Consider the following 23,280-nt stretch of genomic DNA (forward strand, 5'->3'; position numbering starts at 1 on the left):
GTTGAAAGCCATTTTATTCTAGTTTGGTATTTTGAGTTTAGGATAGAGTGCTTGTTCATTGTTAATAGTGAGGCTTTAAAATCAGAGTCCTGATTCTTATTTTGAATTTTCAGATCTGTAATTCTTTTAATAATCTTCCTAGAACACAACCAAGCAGTCTTTTTAACTGATTCCAGTGCACTTATTTGGGTTCCCATCCCTCCTCTTCAGTCCTTTGAACACTGCTGACTTGATTTTTTTTTTTTTTTCCCTTCCCAATGTGTACTGCAGGGAGAAACTGACTGGCATGGGTAGATCAGTTGCATTAGAAAGTGTGTACTTAGATTATTATCTTCTGTAATGATTGATAAACACTAAATATGTGGTTAGGTGTAGTGAAAAGGTGAACTACCTGCATTAATACCAAATCCTCAAATTTATAACCAAAAACACACCTTATTTTTTGGTCTGTCTTCCATGTTGGCTATTTATTTATTTATTTAAAAGACTTTATTTATTTATTTGACAGAGAGAGATCACAAGTAGGCAGAGAGGCAGGCAGAGAGAGAGGAGAAAGCAGGCCCCCTGTAGAGCAGAGAGCCCAATGCGGGGCTCGATCCCAGGACCCTGGGATCATAACCTGAGCCGAAGGCAGAGGCTTTAACCCACTGAGCCACCCAGGCGCCCCCCACATTGGCTTTAACAGCAATCCGTCAGTTTCGTCACTCAGTACAAGAGTCCATGTATCGAGTGACTACTATGAGCAAGGCAAGGATGGCCCATGTAGTTGTTAAAGGTTGTAGTTAATGGAAAGTAAGAAGAGAGGGGTGAGCTGCCTGGGGATTGGGTCATCCAATTATTGTGAGGGTTTTGAGTGGTGGTGTGGTGAAGCAGACAGTGCCTGAGCAGAATAAACCAGTGGTTCCTAAGCTTTTCTCTGATCTTTGCTGGGTGGTTGATCTTATCAAGCAGGTTACTTTAACTGTTTGATTCTCCATGTCCTTCACTGTTAAATGGGGAAATTCCCACATAGTGTTATTTGGAGTGTGACCCATAGTAGTTCAAGTATTATGTATTAATTGTATTAAATGTATTAATTCCCTTCCCCTATTCTTTCATTTCTTTTTTTTTTTTTTTAAAGATTTTATTGATTGATTGAGAGAGCACTTGAGCCCACACAAGTGTGCCTATGTACGAGGTGGGGGTGCAAACATAGGGGGATAGAGAGAGGGAGAAAGAATCTCAAGCTGACTCTACTCGGAGTGCAGAGCCTGACACAGGACCCTATCTCACGACCTAGAGAATGTGACCCGAGCCTAAATGGGGAGTCAGATGCTTAACGGACTGAGCAACATAGGGGCATCATTTCTTCAATTACTTATACAGCTTTTCTTAACTGCCATTAAATACTGATAAGGTCTCATGTTGAGATGAAAAATGACTACTTTTAAAAGGAAAGCATCATGGTAGTTGCTTGAGAATTGATGCCTAGTGCTTAGTCTTAGCATGAAGTGGCTAGTGAGGCAGGAAGAGTGGAAGAAGCAGAGCTGGCTTTCAGCCTCTGAAATTTGCTTGCTAAACTTTGTATCAATAACTCCATGTTACTATAAATAGCAGTCTTCTTGTTTCTTTGATGTGCTTGTGCCTGGGTTATATTAGGATTATAATCTTGATTTGAGGAATATTTGTAGCTATTTTTTATCCCTAAATTAACATTAAAGAATGTGTCTTCTGGGTGCTACCATTTTGATAGCTTCTCAGGACCTCTTGTCTTTAGTTGTAGAATGAAGGGCTGGGTTAGTTAGCTGTAATTCCTTTAAGCTTTAACATGTTACTATTTCCAGGAGTTGGGTTTTCTGTTGTTCATTAAGTAATTTCTATTCCTGAAAGCATTGCTTTGGTTGGTGGTTGCTTTTCCCTCCAACAGTGTTTATCAAGTTCCCCTGGAGATTTTTTTTTTTTTTTAAGATTATTTATTTATTTATTTGACACAGATCACAAGTAGGCAGAGAGGCAGGCAGGGAGAGAGCGAGAGAGAGGAGGAAGCAGGTTCCCTGCTAAACAGAGAGCCCGATGTGGGGCTTGATCCCAGGACCCTGGGATCATAACCTGAACCAAAGGCAGAAGCTTTAACCAACTGAGCCACCCAGGTGCCCCACCCTGGAGATTTAATTGAAGTTTTCTTTGTCTTAGGAAGGGAAGGGTTCCACTGAAGACTGGCACAGGCGGGCTTGGAGGTCTCTCAGGAAGGCACACGTGGCTCAGTGTTCTCTGCACACATTTTGCAGAAGGTGTGGCTGGACAAACCCAGCCCCACTCCGTGTCTCTACAAACTCTGCTTTGGTTGCCTTTGTTGAGAATACAATGTCTCTTGCCTTGGAACCCTCCTCACAAGCAACTGCAGGAGCCAGCCCCTGTGCTTCTCACCTGGGAACCTGTGAAAACGCTGCTCCCCATGCCCCACTTTGAGCGATTCTTATTCTAATAAGCCCAGGATTCTGAATTTGAAATAAGTGTCCATGTTGATTCTCTTGCCAGGTGGGCTCTAAAGCCTGCCTTTTGAGAACCTCTGGTTTCCAGTGTGCTGCCTTGGCTGTTGGAAAGATTGACAGGGGAATTTTAACTTTATTTATGAACAATCTTCCTCTGAGAATGGCAAGCCTACTTCTTTCTTGTTCATAATTGGGATGAATTTGTGATTTTTATGGAAACCAGGTGATTTTCTGCCTGGTGGGCTTGTCTCTCAAGTCAGACAAAACTCAGTGCTTGTCATTTTAAGACCACTTGCCAGAGGCCTTGTCATAATTTGAATGTTATACAATTTAACCCTTTTATGTTGGCTCCTGTATTGTGGATTCAGGCTCTTAAGCTAAAAACAGATTAAGTTGGATTTTAATATGTAAATATTTTGTGTTGTATAAATTAGGTAATACTTTAAATGTATCTCACTCATTGGGCATGCAGATTTGGAGGAAAAAAACAAGTTTATTTTAGTAACTTGATTATTGCACTAATCCCTTTTCAATGTAATCATCACTACTCAGGGTGAGAAGTTTGGACCCTTCGCTGGAGAGAAGAGAATGCCTGAAGACTTGGATGAAAATATGGATTACAGGTTGATGTGGGAGGTAAGGATGACCTTGTTATTTTAAAATTTAATGTTTTTCTTTATACTATTCAGTGCATTTACAAGGCTAAATTAATAGGTATTGATTCCAGTTGACTACTTAAATGCTGGAATGTTTCACTTTTAAGGGACCCGAGTAACTTTAAAGTTTAGCATTGAAAAAATACTGTTGAAATATCTTACTAGACAATTCTTCTAGAACTCTGAAGTTTACAGTTTATCATTGAAAAAGGAGTTTTCATGCATAAGGATGTTTGGATTATAAAATAAGCATGTTCTTGGACTGGATTAAGAATTTAATTTCTGTAAATGAAATTATACCTTTCCTTTAACTTTTATTTCCCAGTTGTAATTCTGATTTCTTAGAAACAGTTCTGAGCTCTGTGTTGGAATGAAAACACCACTATATTTCAAGAACTGTGATTTTGTGGATAGTCTTTTGCAATCTGAAATTTCCCTAATGCAGGGATCTGTATATGCAAATGTACATCTGTATAAGAATTTTCATCTTAGTTTATGCCAAGTATATTTGTTGCTGTTCTTTTCTAGTCATTAGAAAAAGAAGGGCCTGAGGGAGAGAAATAGAGAAGTAAAGGTATAGAGATTGTTAAAGCAAACACTTGGAAAAAACTAATTTCCAAGAACTGTATTTGGTGGGTTCCATGAGTAGGGTAGGGCTGAGAAGTAGGATCAGTAAATCAGAAAGGGATAGAATCAAGAGGTAGAGACTTACACATAAAAAGTGAAATAAGTCAAGCAGAGAGTCAATTATCATATGGTTTCACTTACTTGTGGCACATAAGGAATAACATGGAGGACTTTGGGAGATGGAGAGGAGAAGTGAGTTGGGGGAAATCTGAGGGGGAGACAAACCATGAGAGACTATGGACTCTGAGAGAGGAATGGAGGGTTTTGGAGGGGAGAGGGAGAATGGGTGAGCCTGGTGGTGGGTATTAAGGAGGGAATGTATTGCATGGTTCACAGGGTGTAGTACATAAACAATGAATTTTGGAACACACACACACACAAATAAAATAAAATTAAAAAAAGTCTCTGAATGTGTATTTGTCACTTTGAGTCTGCAGAGCAACAGAACCAATAGGTTGGAGATATATAGATATAGATATAGGTTTTTTTTTCAAAGAATTGGCTCACATGATTTTTGGGGTAGCAAGTTGGAATCTATAGGGCAGGTTTTCAGGCTGGAAATTCAGATAGGAGTTGACTTTGCAGTCTTGAGGCAGGTCTCGGTTGACAATTAAGGCCTTTGATTGGATGAGGGCCCACCATATGCAGCATTGGTGGTAATCTCCTTTACTTACAGTCAACTGATTGTAGGTCTTAACCACATTTGCAGAAAACCTTTATAGCTACAATTAGTGTAATAGTTGATAAATAACTGGTTACTATAGGCTAGCCAGTTTGACTCAGAAAGCCATCGTAGTGTATTACCTGCAAACAAAATACATTTTTAATCATCATCCATATTGCTAAAACTGCTGGTGGTGGGGAACGGTGCTTGAGGAAGAGATTCTTGAAAGATTTCTACAGTGCGGGTGATGGAAAACGGAAATTCATACTATAGTCCTCACTAGAAGTGGAAAATGTTTTTGATTTGCCTGATTTAACAAGCTGTTTTAGTTGTTTATTTTATAAATATAAACATATTTTTGGCGTCTTTCACTATTTTTCTATAAGGTCTTAATTTTCTCAGTAAATTTTTTTTTTTATTGTGAAGGTTTTCAGAAATCAAATCTATGTGACAAAAAGATTGCCTAAATAAGTCATAAACATACCAATAGCAGTTATTTAAGAGGTTGTTAATGGCTTTTGAGGTTTGTTCTGAAAATTTTAGTGTGATGAGTTCATGTTTTGCACAGCTGGTTATGAATTGTGAAGCAGATAATGATTGTAATTTTTATTTTGAAAGAAATCCTTGCCTATAGGAAATGCAGGCAGGCTGTTTGTGAACTGGTCCGTAGCTGACATTTCAGCAGCGGATCACCCTTCTCCTGGGCCGTTAATGATTTTACATTAGTACTTGTTTTCACACACCCCTACCCCTGTCCTCTCACTCTGCTGCCCAAAGAACTATTGATTTTATACATTGTAGGTTCAGGTAATGTTACATTCACTTAGTGATTGCTCATCTCTGTTTTATTTTACTTGCTATTTAATATCCGGATTTTGAATAAGTAATATTTGTACTTCTTATGCAACTCAGAAGAGTATTGATAAGAGTCTTCCCTGGTGAGCCTGTTCTTTTCATCTAAGACCTTTGATCCTTTTAACCCCTTAGTTCACATGGCCTTCTACTCCTTCCTCTAGTTCTTTCTCTTCCTAGTCTGGTTTTCAGTTTAGATAGTCAGCCAGTCTTTGCTCTGCTTCTGGCGGCTTTGGGGGTGGGGGGTGAGGGGGTGGGGAGCGGGTGGGTTTGGGGGCAGGACAAGGGAAAACCTCTCAGTAGTTTGCCTTCTGGGGGGAATATTTAAAAAACAATTAACATCTTTTGAATTCCTAGCCTTAATACTATTACTTTTAAGTTAACCGAATGAGTTGCTTCTCAGCCTTGATTTTTCAAGTGAAGTCCATTGTTGTTGTTTGGCTTTGGAGGTGCCAGACTCAGAAGGAGCAGAGAGAAAGGAGAATAACTGCTCCTTCTTCAGTTTTCCCTTCATGGAGCCATTTGAGTCTTTTCAGAGGGAAGTAGTGAGCTTACCCTCTCCGATGGGTGCTTTGGGACTGGTTATTTAAGTCATTTCTAATTTGGCAGATAGCTACAAAGTGAACCGCCTGGTGTTCTCAGACAGGTTGTCCTTCTCCAGCCAGTAGTTAATCTTGTCTAGTGTGGTTATGGGACATGAACCAGATCCTTAGGACAGTCTAGAAAATGGTGTCATGTGAAAGAGCATGTAGCATAGCCCTTTCTCAGTCTCTCTTTACACTTGGCTTATGGCCAGCAGTTCTGGTGGAGAAGGCCAGGAACCCTTAGGTGGCCATTTCATGCCAAAAAACTTGGAAGGCCCGGTTAGGAATGAGCCTACATGTGTATGCGAGCCCCTGTGGATATAAAGGGATCGAATGGGATCAGTTGATACTGTCTGCTGCAACCTCCTTCTCTTCCTCCAAAAGTACAGGTTGGAAATTTATTGATGCCCACTGCTTCAGAGAATTCACCAGCACCTCAGCCTCGTTCTGTGTTGGCCACCAGAATTTGAAATTCAGGTCTGAAGAGACTCAGTCTCATCTGTCCTTAAGGCTTGTTGGTAACCTCAGATTTTTGCTTTTCATTTAGAATTAAGTGCATTGATAGAAGATTTCTTTCTTTCTTGGGCCTGAGGGCAATCACAGAGCTTGAGGTTGGAAACCAGTGCCTGATAGTAAATACTTCCTTCCCTTGGATCATATAGTGGCACGAGCCCAGGTGTCTGTATTGCATTCTATTCTGTAGAAAGTCTTTTCGTCTACTTCTTTCCAGGTCATTTGGAGCTTGAAGTATATTTCCTTCCAGTCTGTACCTGCTCAAACTTGCTCTAAGACCAAAATCCATTCATGTATTGTGGCTAAAACTCAATCATCCTTTGTTTTGTAATCTCTAAGAGCTCTTTTTCTATAATACCTTCTTCAGTATTTCAAGGCATAGTGCAAATACTTCCTCTTTAGGCTCTGGGTTATTATGCTTCCTGCACATACATACCTTTAAATTTTGTAGAATACAATACAGATTGTACTTTTTCCTCACCTGCCTATTATTCAGGTATTCCAGAGTGGCTGCTGGTGAATCCAGTGTCTGCTTGAATCCTCCACAAACACCTACGTTCTGTTTTCAGTGGGTCTTCCTTTCCTTTTCCAAGGCATCCCTTTGTATTGCCTATAGGAAGTTTTTGTCTAGAAACTGGTTTGGTAAGTTCTCAAAACTCGGTGTCCTCCTGCTATTTCCAGTGGAGTCATTTGTTCCTATACTTTGCATCTATTGTGAGATCACAAAGGACTCAGTCCCATCCCCCTTCTCCTACTCATGCTGGGTGCATGTTCCTCTCAGTCTTTGAACATTTCAGCAGGTGTAGTTGGGTACTCAGTGGTGTGATCTGATGCAGGTTGAGCCAGAAAACGTGCTACAGTTTAGTACTACTGATGGGTAGTCATACAGAGGATGGGCATCTGGACAAATTGGTCTTGCGGTTAGCTAGTTAAGAACTCAACATGCAGAATCCCAGAGAACCAGGTAAAACCTGGAGAGTCAAGTAAAATATCTAAATTCTGGGTGATGTTTTTATAGGAAAATATAAAATCTCTCTGACTTAGATACGGGTTGATTTCTTGCTATTAAGCCTTAGAAGAAACGTGTCTATAATTTGGTAGAAAAGTAATCTCTCTGCGTTAAGGAGACAAGCAACACAAGACTTAAACTTTGCTTTTTGAAAAGTCTGTGCTCCTACTCTTAAGGAGCTTGTGGTTTTGTAAGGATTCCAGAAGTAACACATTGTAGGGTGCATGTATGAGAGGAATCAGCTTTACTTGTATGATTGTGACTTAATGACATTTAAAACATTTTACATTTGTTTACTTTTCTAAATCTATTGCCTTGAGGATTGATGAGGAAAACTACATTTTTTACATCTGGGCCTAGCGGAATTACCAGGGCTATTAGTCATTACATTCTGCTTGGTAGCTGTATATTACAAAATGCAAAATATCAAATAATTGTAGTTTTATTTATTTTTGTCAGTAGAAAAGGTTTTGTATCTCTGGGTAAATAACATGCCTTCAGCTAGGGAAATATGATGACAAGATTTGTGTTTATAAGAATTGTTAATGTCCTACAGTTAGAGTAAATTATTATTTCAAAATAAATGTATATACCAGGTGAACTGGGGCCCCTTCAGTGATTGCTCTTTAAATATGGTTTTTTTGGGGGAACTTCTTTCCCAACCCCCAGACCTTACACACTGGCGATGTGTCCTAATTAATAACCCTTCTGTTTCTCTTTGGTTCTAGCCAAGGAAGAATAGATAGGAGCCAGTTGAAGATTAAAATATCTACCTCATTACTGAGCATTGAGTAACTTCTAAGTTCTTGGCTCCAGAAGACCTGGATTGGAGAATATGACTGGAACCCATGGTCAGAGTGGGGACTTTGTATTCTGCTTCTTAAATCCTGGTCTTTGCAGGCAAGAGGGGCCTGCGGAGTAGATTCTGAATATATTTGCCCTTCGACTGAGATGAGAAGTGTGGCCTGACTCCCAGGCTTTGTTTGTAGCAGAGTCAGAATGTGGGAGACCAGAGAGCCTGGATAGAGACAGACAGGTCTGCAGCCTGCTGTAGAAGGCACATCCTGAGACTGAGGGTAGGTCTCCTTACTACAGCAGGGAGTCAGACAGAGAGAGGAATGACCATCAGGGTCTCAACAGTCAAATGAAGGCAAGGAACCATGGAGAAACCCGAGGAAATATAGCTCCCAATTTCTCTCTCTTATAGAGGAGAAAGTAAGGAAACATGAAGAGAGGGGAGTAAGAGTTTTTGACTAAGAATATGTAAATGTAGAATTCGTTTTTTTCTTCTCTCATACTGAAAAACAATAAGGACATTTAGAATATTTACAGAGAAAAAATGGGCATTGTCTTTTTTTTTTTTTTTTTTAAGATTTTATCTGTTTATTTGACAGACCACAAGTAGGCAGAGAGGCAAGCAGAGAGAGACATGGGGAAGCAGGCTCCCCACCCAGCAGAGAGCCGGACTCGGGGCTTGATCCAGGTCCCTGGGATCATGACCTAAGCTGAAGACAGAGGCCTTAACCCACTGAGCCACCCAGGCGCCCTGGCATTGTCTTTACATGACAAAAGTAGTCATGATAAGTGAAACATGATAGCGTAAGTAAGAATACCAGGGTCAGTCAATATTTAGCCTGATTTTACCCTGAGGATTCAGTAAAGCCCTTGTTCTCTTGGGACTTGTGTTTTAATAGGGAAAGTTAGACATAAAACATCCTTAATATGTAATATGATATGAAGAAATGAAATGATATAAAGAAAATAGGGCAAGAAAATGCATGTCAGATAGGAACTTGAACACATCAATATTACTGCTGAGATCTATGAAGACAGATTCAATACAAAGATGATTTGCATAATATCAGAGCTGTTGTAGCAGGGAATACCAGAATGTCTAAGGTTCTAGAGGGAAAATGTGGAGAGGTAAAATGACAACCTGCAGCCTCTTTTCACTTGGGATATTGGATTCTGGGTTATAAACAAGAGTCTGAACATCTGATTTCAGCCCATGTAGAGCTGAGTTGTTTGAGCATAGATGAACAGGTAGAGATTAGAGCTCTAAAGGAACTAAAAACATTGCTGATTCCCCTTCAAGACATTTGCAGAATTATGAAACTGCACAGCAGAATGCTAAAGTTCAGTCACACACTTTCAAAAAGTGGAATGTATCGGTGCCTTGGTGGTTTAGTGGTAGAATTCTCGCCCTCCAAGAAGTGGAGTGTCCTGCAGTCTCATGTTGCTGAGGAGGGGCTCTCTGCACAGCGCTTTCAGTTGGAAGCACTGCAGTTCTGTGTTGTAGGAATGTCCTTGACTGAGAATGGCTAAAGCCCGCCACACCTGCAACCCAGCCTCCAGTGAGCTCACTCCCTAATTAGTTTGTGATGAATGCTTTCTACTCTGCCTGGCAGAAGTCAGAGTAGACCTACTCTGGAGAAACATATTACCTGGATTCTCCAAAGTTTCTTAATATACAGCATCCAGCACTTAATTAAAAATGACTCAGTGCTAAGAGGGGTGCCTGGGTGGCTTAGGCACCCGTGAGCCCAATCTGACTCTTGGTTTCAGCTCAGGTCATGACCTGAGGTCATGAGATTGAGCCCTGCATTGGGCTCCATGCTCAGCACAGTCTGCTTGAGATTCTCTCCCCCTCCCTTTGCCTCTTGCCCTGCTCTCTCTTTCTCTGTCTAAAATAAATAAATCTTTTTAAAAAATGACTTGATGCTAAGAGATAGGATCATATGACTAAATCTGAAAGAAAAGCTGGACCATGGAAACTGACAACACATTTCAGATATTGTATTCAGATATTGATTAGAATTAGCAAATGAGGCCTTCAAAATGATCATGACTGATATGTTCTAGCAAACAAAGGAAAGATGAAACAGATGAAATAATGAGATGGGGAATTTTGCCAAAAAAATTAAGATGTATAGATGTCAAGTGGACATTCTAAGAGAGAAAAAATATAATAACTGAAGCTGAGAACTCAGTAATTGAATTAGATATTAGATATGACAGAGCAAATGATAGGTTTAATGAGAAAAAAAAGTCAATAGAAAATAATGAAAAGGAAGCACAGGGACTAAAAATAAATACATGAGACAGTGAACATATCTAATATATCTGTAATGTTACGACTTTTTAGCATTTGAAGGGCAATAGGAAGAAAATGGGACAGAAGCAAATTTGATGAGATAACGGCTGAGAATTTTCTAGAACTCTTTAAAAACCTTATCTGAAGAAGCTCTGTTAGTCTTAAGCAGCATCAGAGAAAAAAAGCAAAAACAAAAACCAATCTACCCAGATGTATCTTAGTAAAACTGTTGAAAACTAAGGCAATCTTAAAGGCAGCCAGGAAAAAAAAAAAGAGAGAGAGAGAGAGAGAGAGAGAGAGACAGAGAACTTACCTTCGAAACACCAATAAATAAACCAAAAGGTGATTTTTTGACAGAAAAGATAGTATGATGATAAATATGATCAACAACTATATAATATCTTTAGGGTGATAGAAAATAGTTGCCAATCTAGAATTATATACCCAGCAAAAATATTAAAATGTGAAGGCATAGTTATTTGAGCATCTTCAAATATAAACATCTCCCTATGTGACTGGTGTTTTGGATTTCTCTCACACCATTAGTCCTAACCTTAAGTCTTTACCCTCTCTTCAAATGAGCAACCCAAGACCACTTCCAACTCCTGGCCAGGGGAAAAATTTGCCACTCTAGACTCACTGAAGAGAGGGAAAAAACAATAGGAGGCATTTATATACACAGATGTGTAAATTGAAATAGACTTTATAAACAAACCAGTGAGAAAACTTTCAAAGTAAAACAAAAGTGTAACAAACTTTGCAGACAGTTAACAAGAGGCCATAACTGATTTCCCAAATCCCAAATTTTGGGGTAATGTGTGTCAACTGTGTGCAAATGACTACCTTGCTCAGGGAGAAGAAGGAAGAGATACTGAACTATTTCTGAAAACTGAAGTGACAGAATTTGAAGATTTTGAATCATAAATTTTTAAAAAAAATTTTGCTGAAAATCTTTACTTTAAAATACATTCATCTCAGTAAGAGTGGGGATCCATTTTCAGTGTTGACTGAGATCAAATGGGAATCTAGGAAGTACTTGATGAAATATTCATGTCAGATACAAAATAAAGTTTTTTTGAAGAGGTACCATGAAAAATCTCCAACTTTCTTCACCTTGTTCACCAGTGATTTGGATGCAGGAGCAGGTGAATTAGGAGACTTCATAATAAGTGCTATTTGGTCAGATTAAAGGACAATTATTAAAGAACAGTTTAACTTCTTATATGGATGATAGAGGAAGGGAAGGAGAAGAAGCTGATTTTCATAATAATAAATAAAACTTGTAACATATTGATGATGAAGAGGATGAGGATAAAGGGAGAAGGAGGTGAAAATGGTGATGATGTGGAAGAACGAGAAATACTAAATAGGAAGACCGGAAGTGGGTTAACAGAATACTAATAGATTCCAGCCTTCCTTTTATTTCTCAAAATTTTATATTTTCTGAGATCAAGTTACCACCTTCTGTATTTTTTGCTTTTGTGTTTGATTGCTTTGTTTTAATGATTTTTTAAAAATGTTTTTCTTCTCTTTATGATATGACTCTCTACTTATGGGAAACTATCTTGAGCAAAATATAACGGGAAAAAGTGTCTATCCATTTCTGATCCAAGTTACTTGTTATCCTTTTTTGTCTCAAAAATGTGAATGCATTGGTGTGGAAATAACATATCATGCGCTGTGGGAAAGAAGAAAATTTTCTCTGTTTGCTCTCCTGAAATCTAGAGAGTGTTCATCCTTGTGCTTAAAAATCCTTGACTTCTACTTTTCTCCAAAGGGCTAGGAGCATATTCTATGTCTCTATATAAATATGGACATTTGGCATTATCACCCTATATCCTATACCCTATATCCTATCCTATATAATGTATATACCTATACATTATCACTTTGCTAAATTAAAAAAAAAATCCAATGAAATGGAATTATAGTAAACAGGGAAAGGCTAATTTTGAGGTGTTCAAGTATTTAATGTTAAAAAAAGGGAGAGAGGATGGGCAACTGCAAATTTGAAAAGAAGTGGCATTAAGTGGGTATTTAGACAACATGACTTGTCTTTGGGCATGCCTAATTAAATTTATCATGGTACCTTTAAAATAAATTTTTTTCTAATGATGACGAGTTCTGCCACTTGATGAAGAATCATCCAAATTGTGTAAGACTTTTTAGAATTGACATTTTCTGTTGTAAATTTCTTCCTGTTTATTTTTAAATTGTGTTTTTCTTTCAAAATAGCTCTAAATCTTAAAAGTGTGTATAAATTTCTCTGTTAGAGTAAAACTAATGTATATTATAAAGGATTTGAAGTTTTTTCCTTCATAAATTTAAGACCTTCCAAATTTGATTTGCTTAATAAGTAGTTTTTGTCAAAAAATTAAAGGCAAATAAAGATGTATTCAGATAGGCAAAACCCAACTTAGCCACACCAAAGAAATCCTAGAAAATGAATTCCGATGGAAGCATAGAAATGCAGAATAGAGTAAATAGCAACAGAGGGTAAATATTTGGGTGAATAAATATAAATGTTGGTGATACTAAACAATTATAATATTTTAGGGGTTTAAAAATATGTACAGTTTATATAATGATAAGAAAAAAATTGAAAGGCAAAGGGAAACAGAATTTAAGAGTTACAAAGTTCTGGCATCATCAAGTAGATTTAACTAAATTTTCTAAAATAATAGTAAAAGATTATTTAACTAACAAGTAAATTAAAGGAAAAAAATTGGATAATAAAAGAATTCTCTTAATGCAGAAATCAGGCAAGTAGTGAGAAAAAAGAAACAATTGGGTCATATAGAAAGTAAATACTAATATGGTAGCTATCAATCCAACTAGATCAATAATTATGTTAAATTTAAATGGACTAAATACTTCAATTAAGAGAATTAATAATGATTAATGGATTGAATGCAAAAACCAACGTGATATTCCTTAATGGACAATTTTAAAATATAAAGACACAGAAAGCCTGGAAATAAAAACATGAAAAAAGATATATCATGCGTATGAAAAGAAATCAGATGTAACTTCACTAGTATTTGACAAGTAGACTTTAAGGAAGTGAACATTACTAGAAACGAAGAGGGTTAGTATACTAAAAGATATATATATATATATATATATATGTATGTATGTATATGTGTTATATGTATATAATATATATAACATATATATAATCAAATGGGAAAGCAAAAACTGAAAGAACTAGCAAAAGACATAGACAAACACAATCCTAATGGGAGACTTAAACATATCTGACTCAACTGCTAAGAGCATAAGCAAGAAGATAAAACTGGAAAGGCAAAGAAGTAATCTGGTCAATGTAATTAATAGACATGCCCTAACTGACATACATAGAATACTATCCTATGACAGTTGATCAAATGCCCATGGAATGTTTACCACAATTAACCATATACATAAAGCATAAGTCAGTAGACTTCAAAAGATGCAGTTTCATTAAAAATTCTAACAAGTTTTGTTGTTTGGTTGATTGTTTTGGTGGAAACCGTTTGTAAAATTGATGTGAAAATCCGAAGGGATATGAATTACCAAAGCAGCCTTGAAGTGAAAGATCAAAATTGGAGGACTTACACTATTAGATATCAAGACTTAATATAAAGGCATTCTAGTTTAATACTGTAGTGTTGGCACAAGGATAAGACAAGTAGACACTGTTTTTCACAAAGATGTTATCAATACGGTAGGGAAAGGATGGAATTTTCAATAACAGTGTGGGGTCAGAATGATATCCTTATGGAAAAAGAGTTATCCCCTAACTCATGTTTTATATGAAAAATCAATTTAATGTGATTATAAATGCGAACCTGTAAGGTAAAAACAATCAACCTTTGGAAGAAAATGTAGAAGAATGCCTTTATGATCTTAGGGTAGGTGGAGGTTTCTTAAATTAACAATAAACACTGTAAAGGGGAAAATGACACATTGGAGAGCAGTGAAATTAAGAACTCTTCATCAGAACATGTGGTAAAGAGAATAAAAAAGCAAATGACAAAGGGGGAGAAATTTATAATGCATATGCCTGAAAAAGAATTTGTATCCTGAATATATTAAGAACTACAATTTGATTTTAAAAAAATTAAAAATGGGCAAACACTTGAATAGGTACTTCACATAATAAGTTATCCAAATGGCCAATAAACATGAAGTGATGGTCAGCTTCATTAGCCATCTAGGAAATGCAATCTAAAAGCATAATGAGATGCCATGATATATTCACCAGAAGGACTAAAATTAAAAAGACAGATCATGTCAAATATTTGCAAGGATTATTTGAAGCTCATTTACAGTATTCTGGTTTATTTATTTTAAAGATTTTATTTATTTATTTGACAGACAGAGATCACAAGTAGGCAGAGAGGCAGGCAGAGAGAGGGGGAAGCAGGCTCCCTGCTGAGCAGAGAGCCCAATGTGGGACTTGATCCCAGGACCCTGGGATCATGACCTGAGCTGAAGGCAGAGGCCTTACCCACTGAACCACCCAGGCGCCCCAAGGTTCTGGGTTTTTTAAATCAATACGATCACTTTGGAAAACTAGTGGTATTACTAGAGCTGAATATGATACAATGTGGCAATTCTATTAAGTGCATTCCCAGTAGAAATATGTTCATATATTTACTAGAAGCCATGTACAGGAATTTTCCTGGCAGCATGATGAGAGGTTGTCCCAAACTGGAAATAACCCAAATGTCCACCTGTCAATAAATAGTCAAATGCAGTGTATTGTAAAGGTTTACTGTGCTTAAACAACATGGATGAGTCTCAAAAACATAACATTGCGTGAAAGAAGCTGGAGACAAAGAGTCTACATGATTTTGTTTATATAAATTTCAAAAAAAGGTAAGGCTAATCTATGAAATTATAAATCAAGATTGCTGTTACCTCATTGTGAGGATAGTGACTTTGGAGCAGGATCCGGAGGGTCTTCTGGGTGCTGTTTCTTGATCTGTCTGCTAGTTACGTTGGTGTGTTTCCTTTGAGAGATTCGTTTATCTATACACTTAACGTTTCTGCATTTTTTTGGTAATTATGTTACATTTCAACAAAAAGTTTACTTTAATAAATAGAACAGAACAGTGAGCTAAAATGCCCAGCACATGAATGTCTAGTTTCTCACTCTAGGAGGGCTGACGAGTTGTGAGGAGACCTAAACACTGAGAACACAGCTGTATGAAGAATACCTAGATCAGCAGCCTGGGGGAGGAGCAGAGATGGCAATAAATTTGGGCTGTTTCAAGACCAGAAACAAAGCCAGCATGGCTAGTGGTTAGTGCATGAGGGGCCCCATGTAGGGCATCGGGTTTGAGAGGAAGGTATAGGTCAGATCACAAGTTTTATTCCAGTAGCTGAAGGACTGGACCAGGAGAATGATGTGGTCCTTTTCATGCCCTTAGAGGAATACTGTGTCTGCTGGGTGGTGAACAGGCTCCAGGAGGGCGAGGCAAGAGTGGAGCAGGGACACTGGGTCTGTGACTGTGGTCCAGGAGTGATTTGCTGGCGGCAGGGACCTGGATCTTAGCAGTCGGAGTTGGTGAGAGGTGATAGGCTTCTGGGATATGTTGTTGGAGGTAACTAACACTGATAAGGCTTGCTGATTGATTGTGTGTTGAAAGGGAAGAATTCAGAATGACTTTTGAGTGTTTTAGCCTGAACCATATGGATGGAAGGTGGTGACGGATGTGAGATCAGGCATGTGGAGAGTGAGAGTGAGGGCGTGGGGGATGGGGAGATTACTACATTGTAAACTTTGGAAGACCTGGCATTGTCTTATTAATCTGTACCCCTTAGGTCTTAGCACAGATCTAGGACATTAGTATTATTGAGTAAAAGTTAAAGTCATTTAAAAATATTGAATAAATCATTCACATTCCATAAATATTTTTTATTGAGGTATAATTGATATATAACTTTATACTAGGTTGAGGTGTATGGCATAATGATTTGATATTTTTATAGAATGCAAAATGATTACCACAATAATTTTGGCTAACATCGATATTCAGAAATATATTGAATTAATGTATACACAATTTTACCATTGGCAGTCTTAGAAAAGATGTAACTTAAAGGTTAAAAAAGAAGAAACTTCTTTATTTCTCTGGTCTTTTACTGTGTTGTAGATATTTTTATTTTGTACATATTTTTATTTTTTGTGAAGATGATGATTTGACCAAAATATGGTTTTTAAAGGAGCTGATTGGTTGGATATTAAACTGGACTTTCTGTTTAGATGTTTTTTTCTTTCTTTGCAGTTATTTTGTGATTACAGCTGTTCTGATGTTTGGGAACTTGATTCAGCCCCAGCTTTCCAATGTGTTTCAGTTTTTGGAAAAAATGTTTTCAATCTTTTAAAATCTTTTATTTTTCTTTAATGTTTATAGAAGTCCTTTTAGGTGCTTGGAACAAAGAAGTCTCTTTACCAAATGTTTTTCTTTTGTGGACGATAACATTTTGTTTTAGGTTCCAAATGGAACCACTTAGTATAGACATTAGTGGGAGGATACCACCTAGGAAGCCTTGTAGAATGCTGGAATCCTAAAACAAATGTTATAGTGCATCCCTCCTGACACTAGTCCTCTAATAAGGGATAAAGCAAAGCAATTGAATGTTACATGTCTTTTGGAAATTCTACTTCTGGAAGTTTGTTTTGTGGTTGTCTTATTTTATTTTATTTTTTTTTAATTGTCAGAGAGAGAGCACAAGCAGGCAGAGTCGCAGGCAGAGGCAGAGAGAGAAAGTAGGCTCCCTGCTGGACAAGGAGCCCGATGCGGGACTCAATCCTAGGACCCTGGGATCATGACCTGAGCTGAAGGCAGCGGCTTAACTGACTGAGCCATCCAGGTGTCCCTTGTGGTTGTCTTTTGTCTGCCCTTCACAAGCTGATTCCTACCTGAGTTTCTCAAACAACTTATGGTCATTCAGCCAAACCTGAAGTATGATTAGAATAATATTCGGAATCTAGGCAGAGTAGTTTGATTAAAAAAACAAAACAAAACAAAAACAACTCATTATCTGTATTGGAGTATTTTCACCGTATTTGGATACGTATTTGGATACATTTGGCTGTAAACAACAGCAACTCCAACTTATTTGAATATAATGAAGGCATTTCCTCAAATAAGAGGAATTTCAATAATTAAACAGGCTTCGGGGATGGTTGATTAATTAGCTTACTGATGTTACCCAAGTTCTTTCTACCTCTTGGCTCTCTACTTTGCGGACCTTCATAGTGGCTTAATTCTCAAGCTGATGGCAGGTACCAAGCAGGTTTCAGACGAGATAGCGTCCATAAGAAGCAAGAACACCTTTTTTTTTTTTTTTAATTAATTTTTAATTTTTTATAAACATATATTTTTATCCCCAGGGGTACAGGTCTGTGAATCAAAAAAAAAAAAAAAAAAAAAAAAAAAAAAAAAAAAAAAAAAAAGAAGCAAGAACACCTTTTCAAGAACCTGCTTCCTAACATGTCACATGCCCATTCTTGAATTGGCACAAATGCTCTTACCCAGTCAGATATAACCTGGAGGTTAGCTTTTTGATAGACTTTATAGGTGAGGGTGGATATTGGAACAAGTTTAGTGTTCTTTGAGGAAGGAGGGTGGATAGATTCTCTACTCCCCATGAGAGTGATGTTACTGGTTCACTCAACAACTCTGTCTCAATGCTTATTCTGTTCCAGATGATGGGTTTGGTGGGTTTACCAAGAGATACCAAAAATACCTGACAGAGAAGGTAGAACTCAATATCTGGTAAGGAGTGCAGTATGTGTATTTTCCACTATTTCTATATTCTCTAATTTTTTAAAAAAGATTTTGTTTATTTATTTGAGAGAGAATGAGAAAGAGAGAGAGAGCAGAAGAGGGGGGAGGGTCAGAGGGAGAAGCAGATTCCCTGCTGAGCAGGGAACCTGATACGGGACTCTATCCTGGGATTTCAGGATCATGGCCTAGGCAGAAGGCAGTTTTCACCCAACTGACCCACCCAGGCACCCACCCTCTCTAAGTGTTTTGATTGGGGAGCATAGAAAGCATACTAATTTAAAGTCTTTGGTTATTAGGACTTTAGAGTCTTTGGTAATCAGGTTAAAAGTATAATTCTAGATTTTAGGGCAAGTATTTCAAGTAGAAAGTGTACAGGAAGGGAGAGATAGTGTAAATGAAGAGAAATGCATGTATCAACCAGATTATTATGTTTTCAAAACATTTATTATTCATTACACAAGTCACATGTGACTACATGATATAAAACATTAGAGCAATATACATGCAGTTAAAGTCCCACATTTTCTTTTTTGTGTCTTTTTTTGTGTCTTCTCTTATAAATCATTTTGTGTGCATTTCCATACATATGTAATAGTAGTAGGAATTACATGAATTTTTTATGTCTGTTTTATTTCAACATATGCAGCAGCGAATATTGGACATCTGAGATGTGATTACTGAGAAAGCCTTGTCTTCTTCACTAATAGTTTACATATAAAATGTTTACATATAAAATGTAGGAGGCATTTGTGAATGCTTTTATATAACAGCTTTATTGAGATATAATTCACATATCGTAAAAGTCACCATTTAAAATATATAATCCGGTAGTTTAAAGTATGTTGATAGAATGTAGAGTCATCAGCACTATTTGATTTTAGAATATTTTCATCACCCCAAAAAGAAGCCGTGTACCTATTAACAATCATTTTTTAATATTTTTGTACCCTTCAGTATCTTTTATAAAATTACCTTTTAAAGAGCCTTATTTCTCTAAATAATTTACTGAACACTTTAAGTCCTTATAGTGAATGTTCCATCAACTTCTTAGGACTAGTTTCAGGGAAAATATTTCAGATCCTTAGAAAGATCTCTGAGCAATGAATATATGCATTTTTTGGAAGTAGAACCTGTAGCAGTCCTGGGGATTTTATTGGGACTTGTTAATATGTTTTGTTTTTTATTGCATAAGTAAAAATAAAGAAATTACATGAAATCAGTGGCAGTCACATTTCCTGTGTTTTTAGATTTCTGGCTGCATGATAGAAAAAGAAGGCATTTAGAAAAATAAGAGAAAATCAGTTTGAAGAAAGTACAGTGCTAGAGCATTAGAGTAACTGGTATTTGTTACCTCCTAACCCTGTAATAGTTAATAACTTTGTTTCTTTGTACTGAGAGCTAAAAGGATGAGGGCCAAGGGAGACAACCTGAGTATGTATTGACATTAAAAGATTTTAAAAGATCTTCTAAAATAACACTTTAATAATACATATTTTTATAATATATGTAAATGTAATATATATTTAATAATAAATATTCTAAAATAACACTTTAAAAGCACCTTATTTAACCTTAATTGTACAGACCTCCACTGTCCAGTGTGATAGTAACTGGCTACATGGATGGGGCTGTGAGCACTTGATATCTGGCTAGTATAACTGATAAACTGAATTTTTAATTTTATTTACTTTTAAATAATTAAAATTTAACTTAAAAAACTAAAGCAGTGTAAAATGCTTTTCAGTTAAGCAATGCTTTATTTTTTGGTAAGACTGCATTTTACTTTTTTGTTGCATCATGTGAGATATCATCGTACTGTGGGTGTGTGTCAGGCCTGTGCATTGTTTTTTAATATTTTATAGAAAGATAGCACCAATTTATTTGGTGTCAGCAGAATAATTCAAATGGTTTTCTGAAACTAAATCAAATGATTATATTTTACTCACCCATGCAACATTTTAATGTGTTTATTTTAATATCTTATGTAAACAGTATGAGTTGCAGTACTTTTTTGATTGGTAACTTTATGGAACTATTTGTTGTACGTTATGTGGTGTATGTATTTTATATGTATTTATAGACATTACAGTGGTTTAGTTACTATATAATTAGCTTTCTAGTGTAAAAATGTACAGAAAAATATTTAAGCATATGAAATACACAACTGATGCAAAATTGAGTAGAGATGTAGAAACTAGAACACGAAAAGATAGAACAAGAATGGGAGAACATATGCCACAAATTTCACAATAATGACAGTTGTATTTTCTGTGATTGAGTAAAAAAAGCTGTTTTCTTATTAAAAAAAGAAACAAAGATAGTGAGGATGACTATATGAAGAAGTTTTTTCAGCAAATACAGAGTGAATTTGATAAGTTTCTTCTCAATATTAGAAAAAGAACTTATGAAATTGGTTGCCAGAAGTCAGATTTAAATGTATGATAAAAACATGTTTGATTTCAGCAGTTGGCAGAGTATAATTCTGGCCACCTTTATTCTCACTCTCAGGAAAAAGAAAAACATTTTCAGTTGGGGAGATTATAGGAGAAATTATTTCAGTTATCAGATTTTTTGGGAAAATTAAAAGGAAAAGCCTAGCAGTGAAAGCTCGAGGAATTGCCTGTAGAATACATGATCATTCTGACAATAAACATCAAATTGAGCCAAAGTTTGAAAAATTGCACATATTTTTCTTTGGTTTTAGATGAGTCATATGACATGAGGTACCACCCAGTTCATACTTCCACATAGTTTGTTTCAAAGGATTTCCAAATTTACAAAGAACTATCAATATGTGGCCTACCTAAATAAATGAACTTGGGGTATAGATTTTTAAAAAAATGTTTATGTTGTTAGTTTTTCATGGAGGATGGTACTTCAGGTATGATAGATCAAAATATCAAGATCTATGGAATTTTTTAAAAAGATGTTTCCCATATAACCTAATTCTACTATATGATACCTACTGAAAATACTTGCATTCAGTTTTCTGAAATAGAGTGTATGAAAAGTATTATGGATTCAGTTACTAAGTTCATTGATTTATGTGCAAATGATTTTAATCATTGCCAGTTTGGAATTATTAAAAACAATAGAGGACAATCAATTTAATGATTTTGTGCTCTTTGCCAGTACTCAGTTGTTGAGTTATGGAAGAGTTTTACAAAGATGACTGTACTTCTAACTCTTGAAAAAAGAAGAGTTGACATATACTCAATAATCAAAGACAAAGAATAATTTCATTGTGATTTACGTTTTCTCACCAATATCACACTGCATATAAGTGAGCTAAATTCGAAGCTCCAAGGAAAAGAAAAGCATTTTTATTACCTAACTGGTTGTTGAAATTGAAAATTTCAATACAGATCAATAACAGTGTCTTTATGTGTCTTAAAAATGGATAATTATATAGATCATTTTAATTATACTCTGTTAAGTAGAGTTTCTGTAAAAAAGTACAAGAACAATCTGATGAATGGTTTGTTAATAATGATAAATGTAGACTTTCCCATTTATATAATATCTCTGAATTCAATTTAATGAATACTTTGTTGATATAAAAGAAAATTAATTTACATAACTTGGATAGATGTAGTTTTGAAACTGATATGCATTTTCTTCATAGTCAAATCAATTCTTATAAAAATGTTGAACCAGTTTTGTCAGTGTGGATGTGCACATATAATTTCATTATTGGGAAAATTTTAAGTATCTTTCAAACAATTTCATGAACTTTTTAAAATTATAAATTTTATGAAATCTAAATGGAGATTAAGTATTTCTGATTTAAAATATAGTATACAAATTGTTATGTGGTGTGCTGTAAGTGTAAAATACACCCAGATTCCAACGAGTTTCAATGAAAAATGTCTTATTAATGACTTTTATGTTGATTACATGTTGAAATAATATTGTGAAATTTTAGGTTAAATAATATATTATTGCAATTAATTTAATCTTATATTGTTATTCAATGTGACTACTATTAAAATTGTATATGTGGCTTATAGTATATGTCTGTTGGATAGTACTGGTGTAGATCATGTCAGGAGTAACCTGAGTTCCTCCTTGGGGCTTAGTTCAGGACAGAATTGGATAGCAGCAAAGGTCATATTCTTGAAGAAAATCTTACTATTTTAGTTTGTGTATCCTTTACTTTAGGATATACATTTGGTGCTTGATCTTAGCTTCAGCTTATTTCTTTTTCTTTGTGTGTGTGTATGTGTGTGTTTAAATAATAGACCTTACTTTTTAAGGAAGTTTTAGATTACAGTGAAATGGTCAGGAAAGTACAGAGAGTTCTTATGTAGTTTCCCTTGCCCTGCCACACACATAGTTTTATTATTCACATCTTGCATTAGTGTGGTTCATTTGTTACAGTTGATGAACGAATATTCATACATTATTATTGAGCTCTGTAGTTTAAATTTGATTTCTTTGCTTTTTACATTTAATAAGTGTTCTGAAAAAGATGTATATCTTTGTATTGTAGATTCTTTGTGTTTTGACAAATATATACTGATGTGTCCACCATTACAGTGTCATATAGAATAGTGGCATTGCTCTAAAAATCCTCCATGTTCTGCTTATTCATCCCTCTCTTCCTTCACTCAGTCATAATAGTTTTGTTGTATCCAGAGTTTTGCTTTTTCCAGAATGTCATACAGTTGGAATAATATGGTAAGTAGCCTTTTCAGACTGGCTTCCTTCATTTGATAATGTGAATTTTAGGCTTCCTTCATTTCTTTCTGTGGCTTGATAGCTCATTTATTTTTATTACTGAATAGTATTCCATTGTATAAATGAGCCACAGTTTGTTTATCCATTTACCTCTCAAAGCAACTTCTTAGGTTGCTTCCAAATTTTTGCAATTATAAATAAAATTGCTATAAATATTTGTGTGCAGATTTTTGTGTGGACATAAATTTTTGACTCATTTGAGTAAACACCTGGTAGCATGATTCCTGATTGTATGATGAATATATTTAGTTTGTTTAAAAGCTTCCAAACTGTTTTCTAAAGTAGG

At 36.0% G+C, this 23,280-nt stretch overlaps 1 protein-coding gene across 1 annotated transcript in view; it reads left to right on the forward strand.

The window, feature by feature from the left end:
* The window catches only part of PRDM5 (PR/SET domain 5), a 224,758-nt gene that overhangs the window by 23,628 nt on the left and 177,850 nt on the right, over positions 1 to 23,280 (forward strand). Inside the window, exon 2 of the mRNA XM_059169390.1 lies at positions 3,024 to 3,107. Within this exon, the coding sequence (XP_059025373.1) occupies positions 3,024 to 3,107 (84 nt within the window). The remainder of the gene's footprint in view (positions 1 to 3,023; positions 3,108 to 23,280) is intronic.

This window comes from Mustela lutreola, chromosome 1, assembly GCF_030435805.1.
Source record: "Mustela lutreola isolate mMusLut2 chromosome 1, mMusLut2.pri, whole genome shotgun sequence".
NCBI lineage: Eukaryota > Metazoa > Chordata > Mammalia > Carnivora > Mustelidae > Mustela > Mustela lutreola.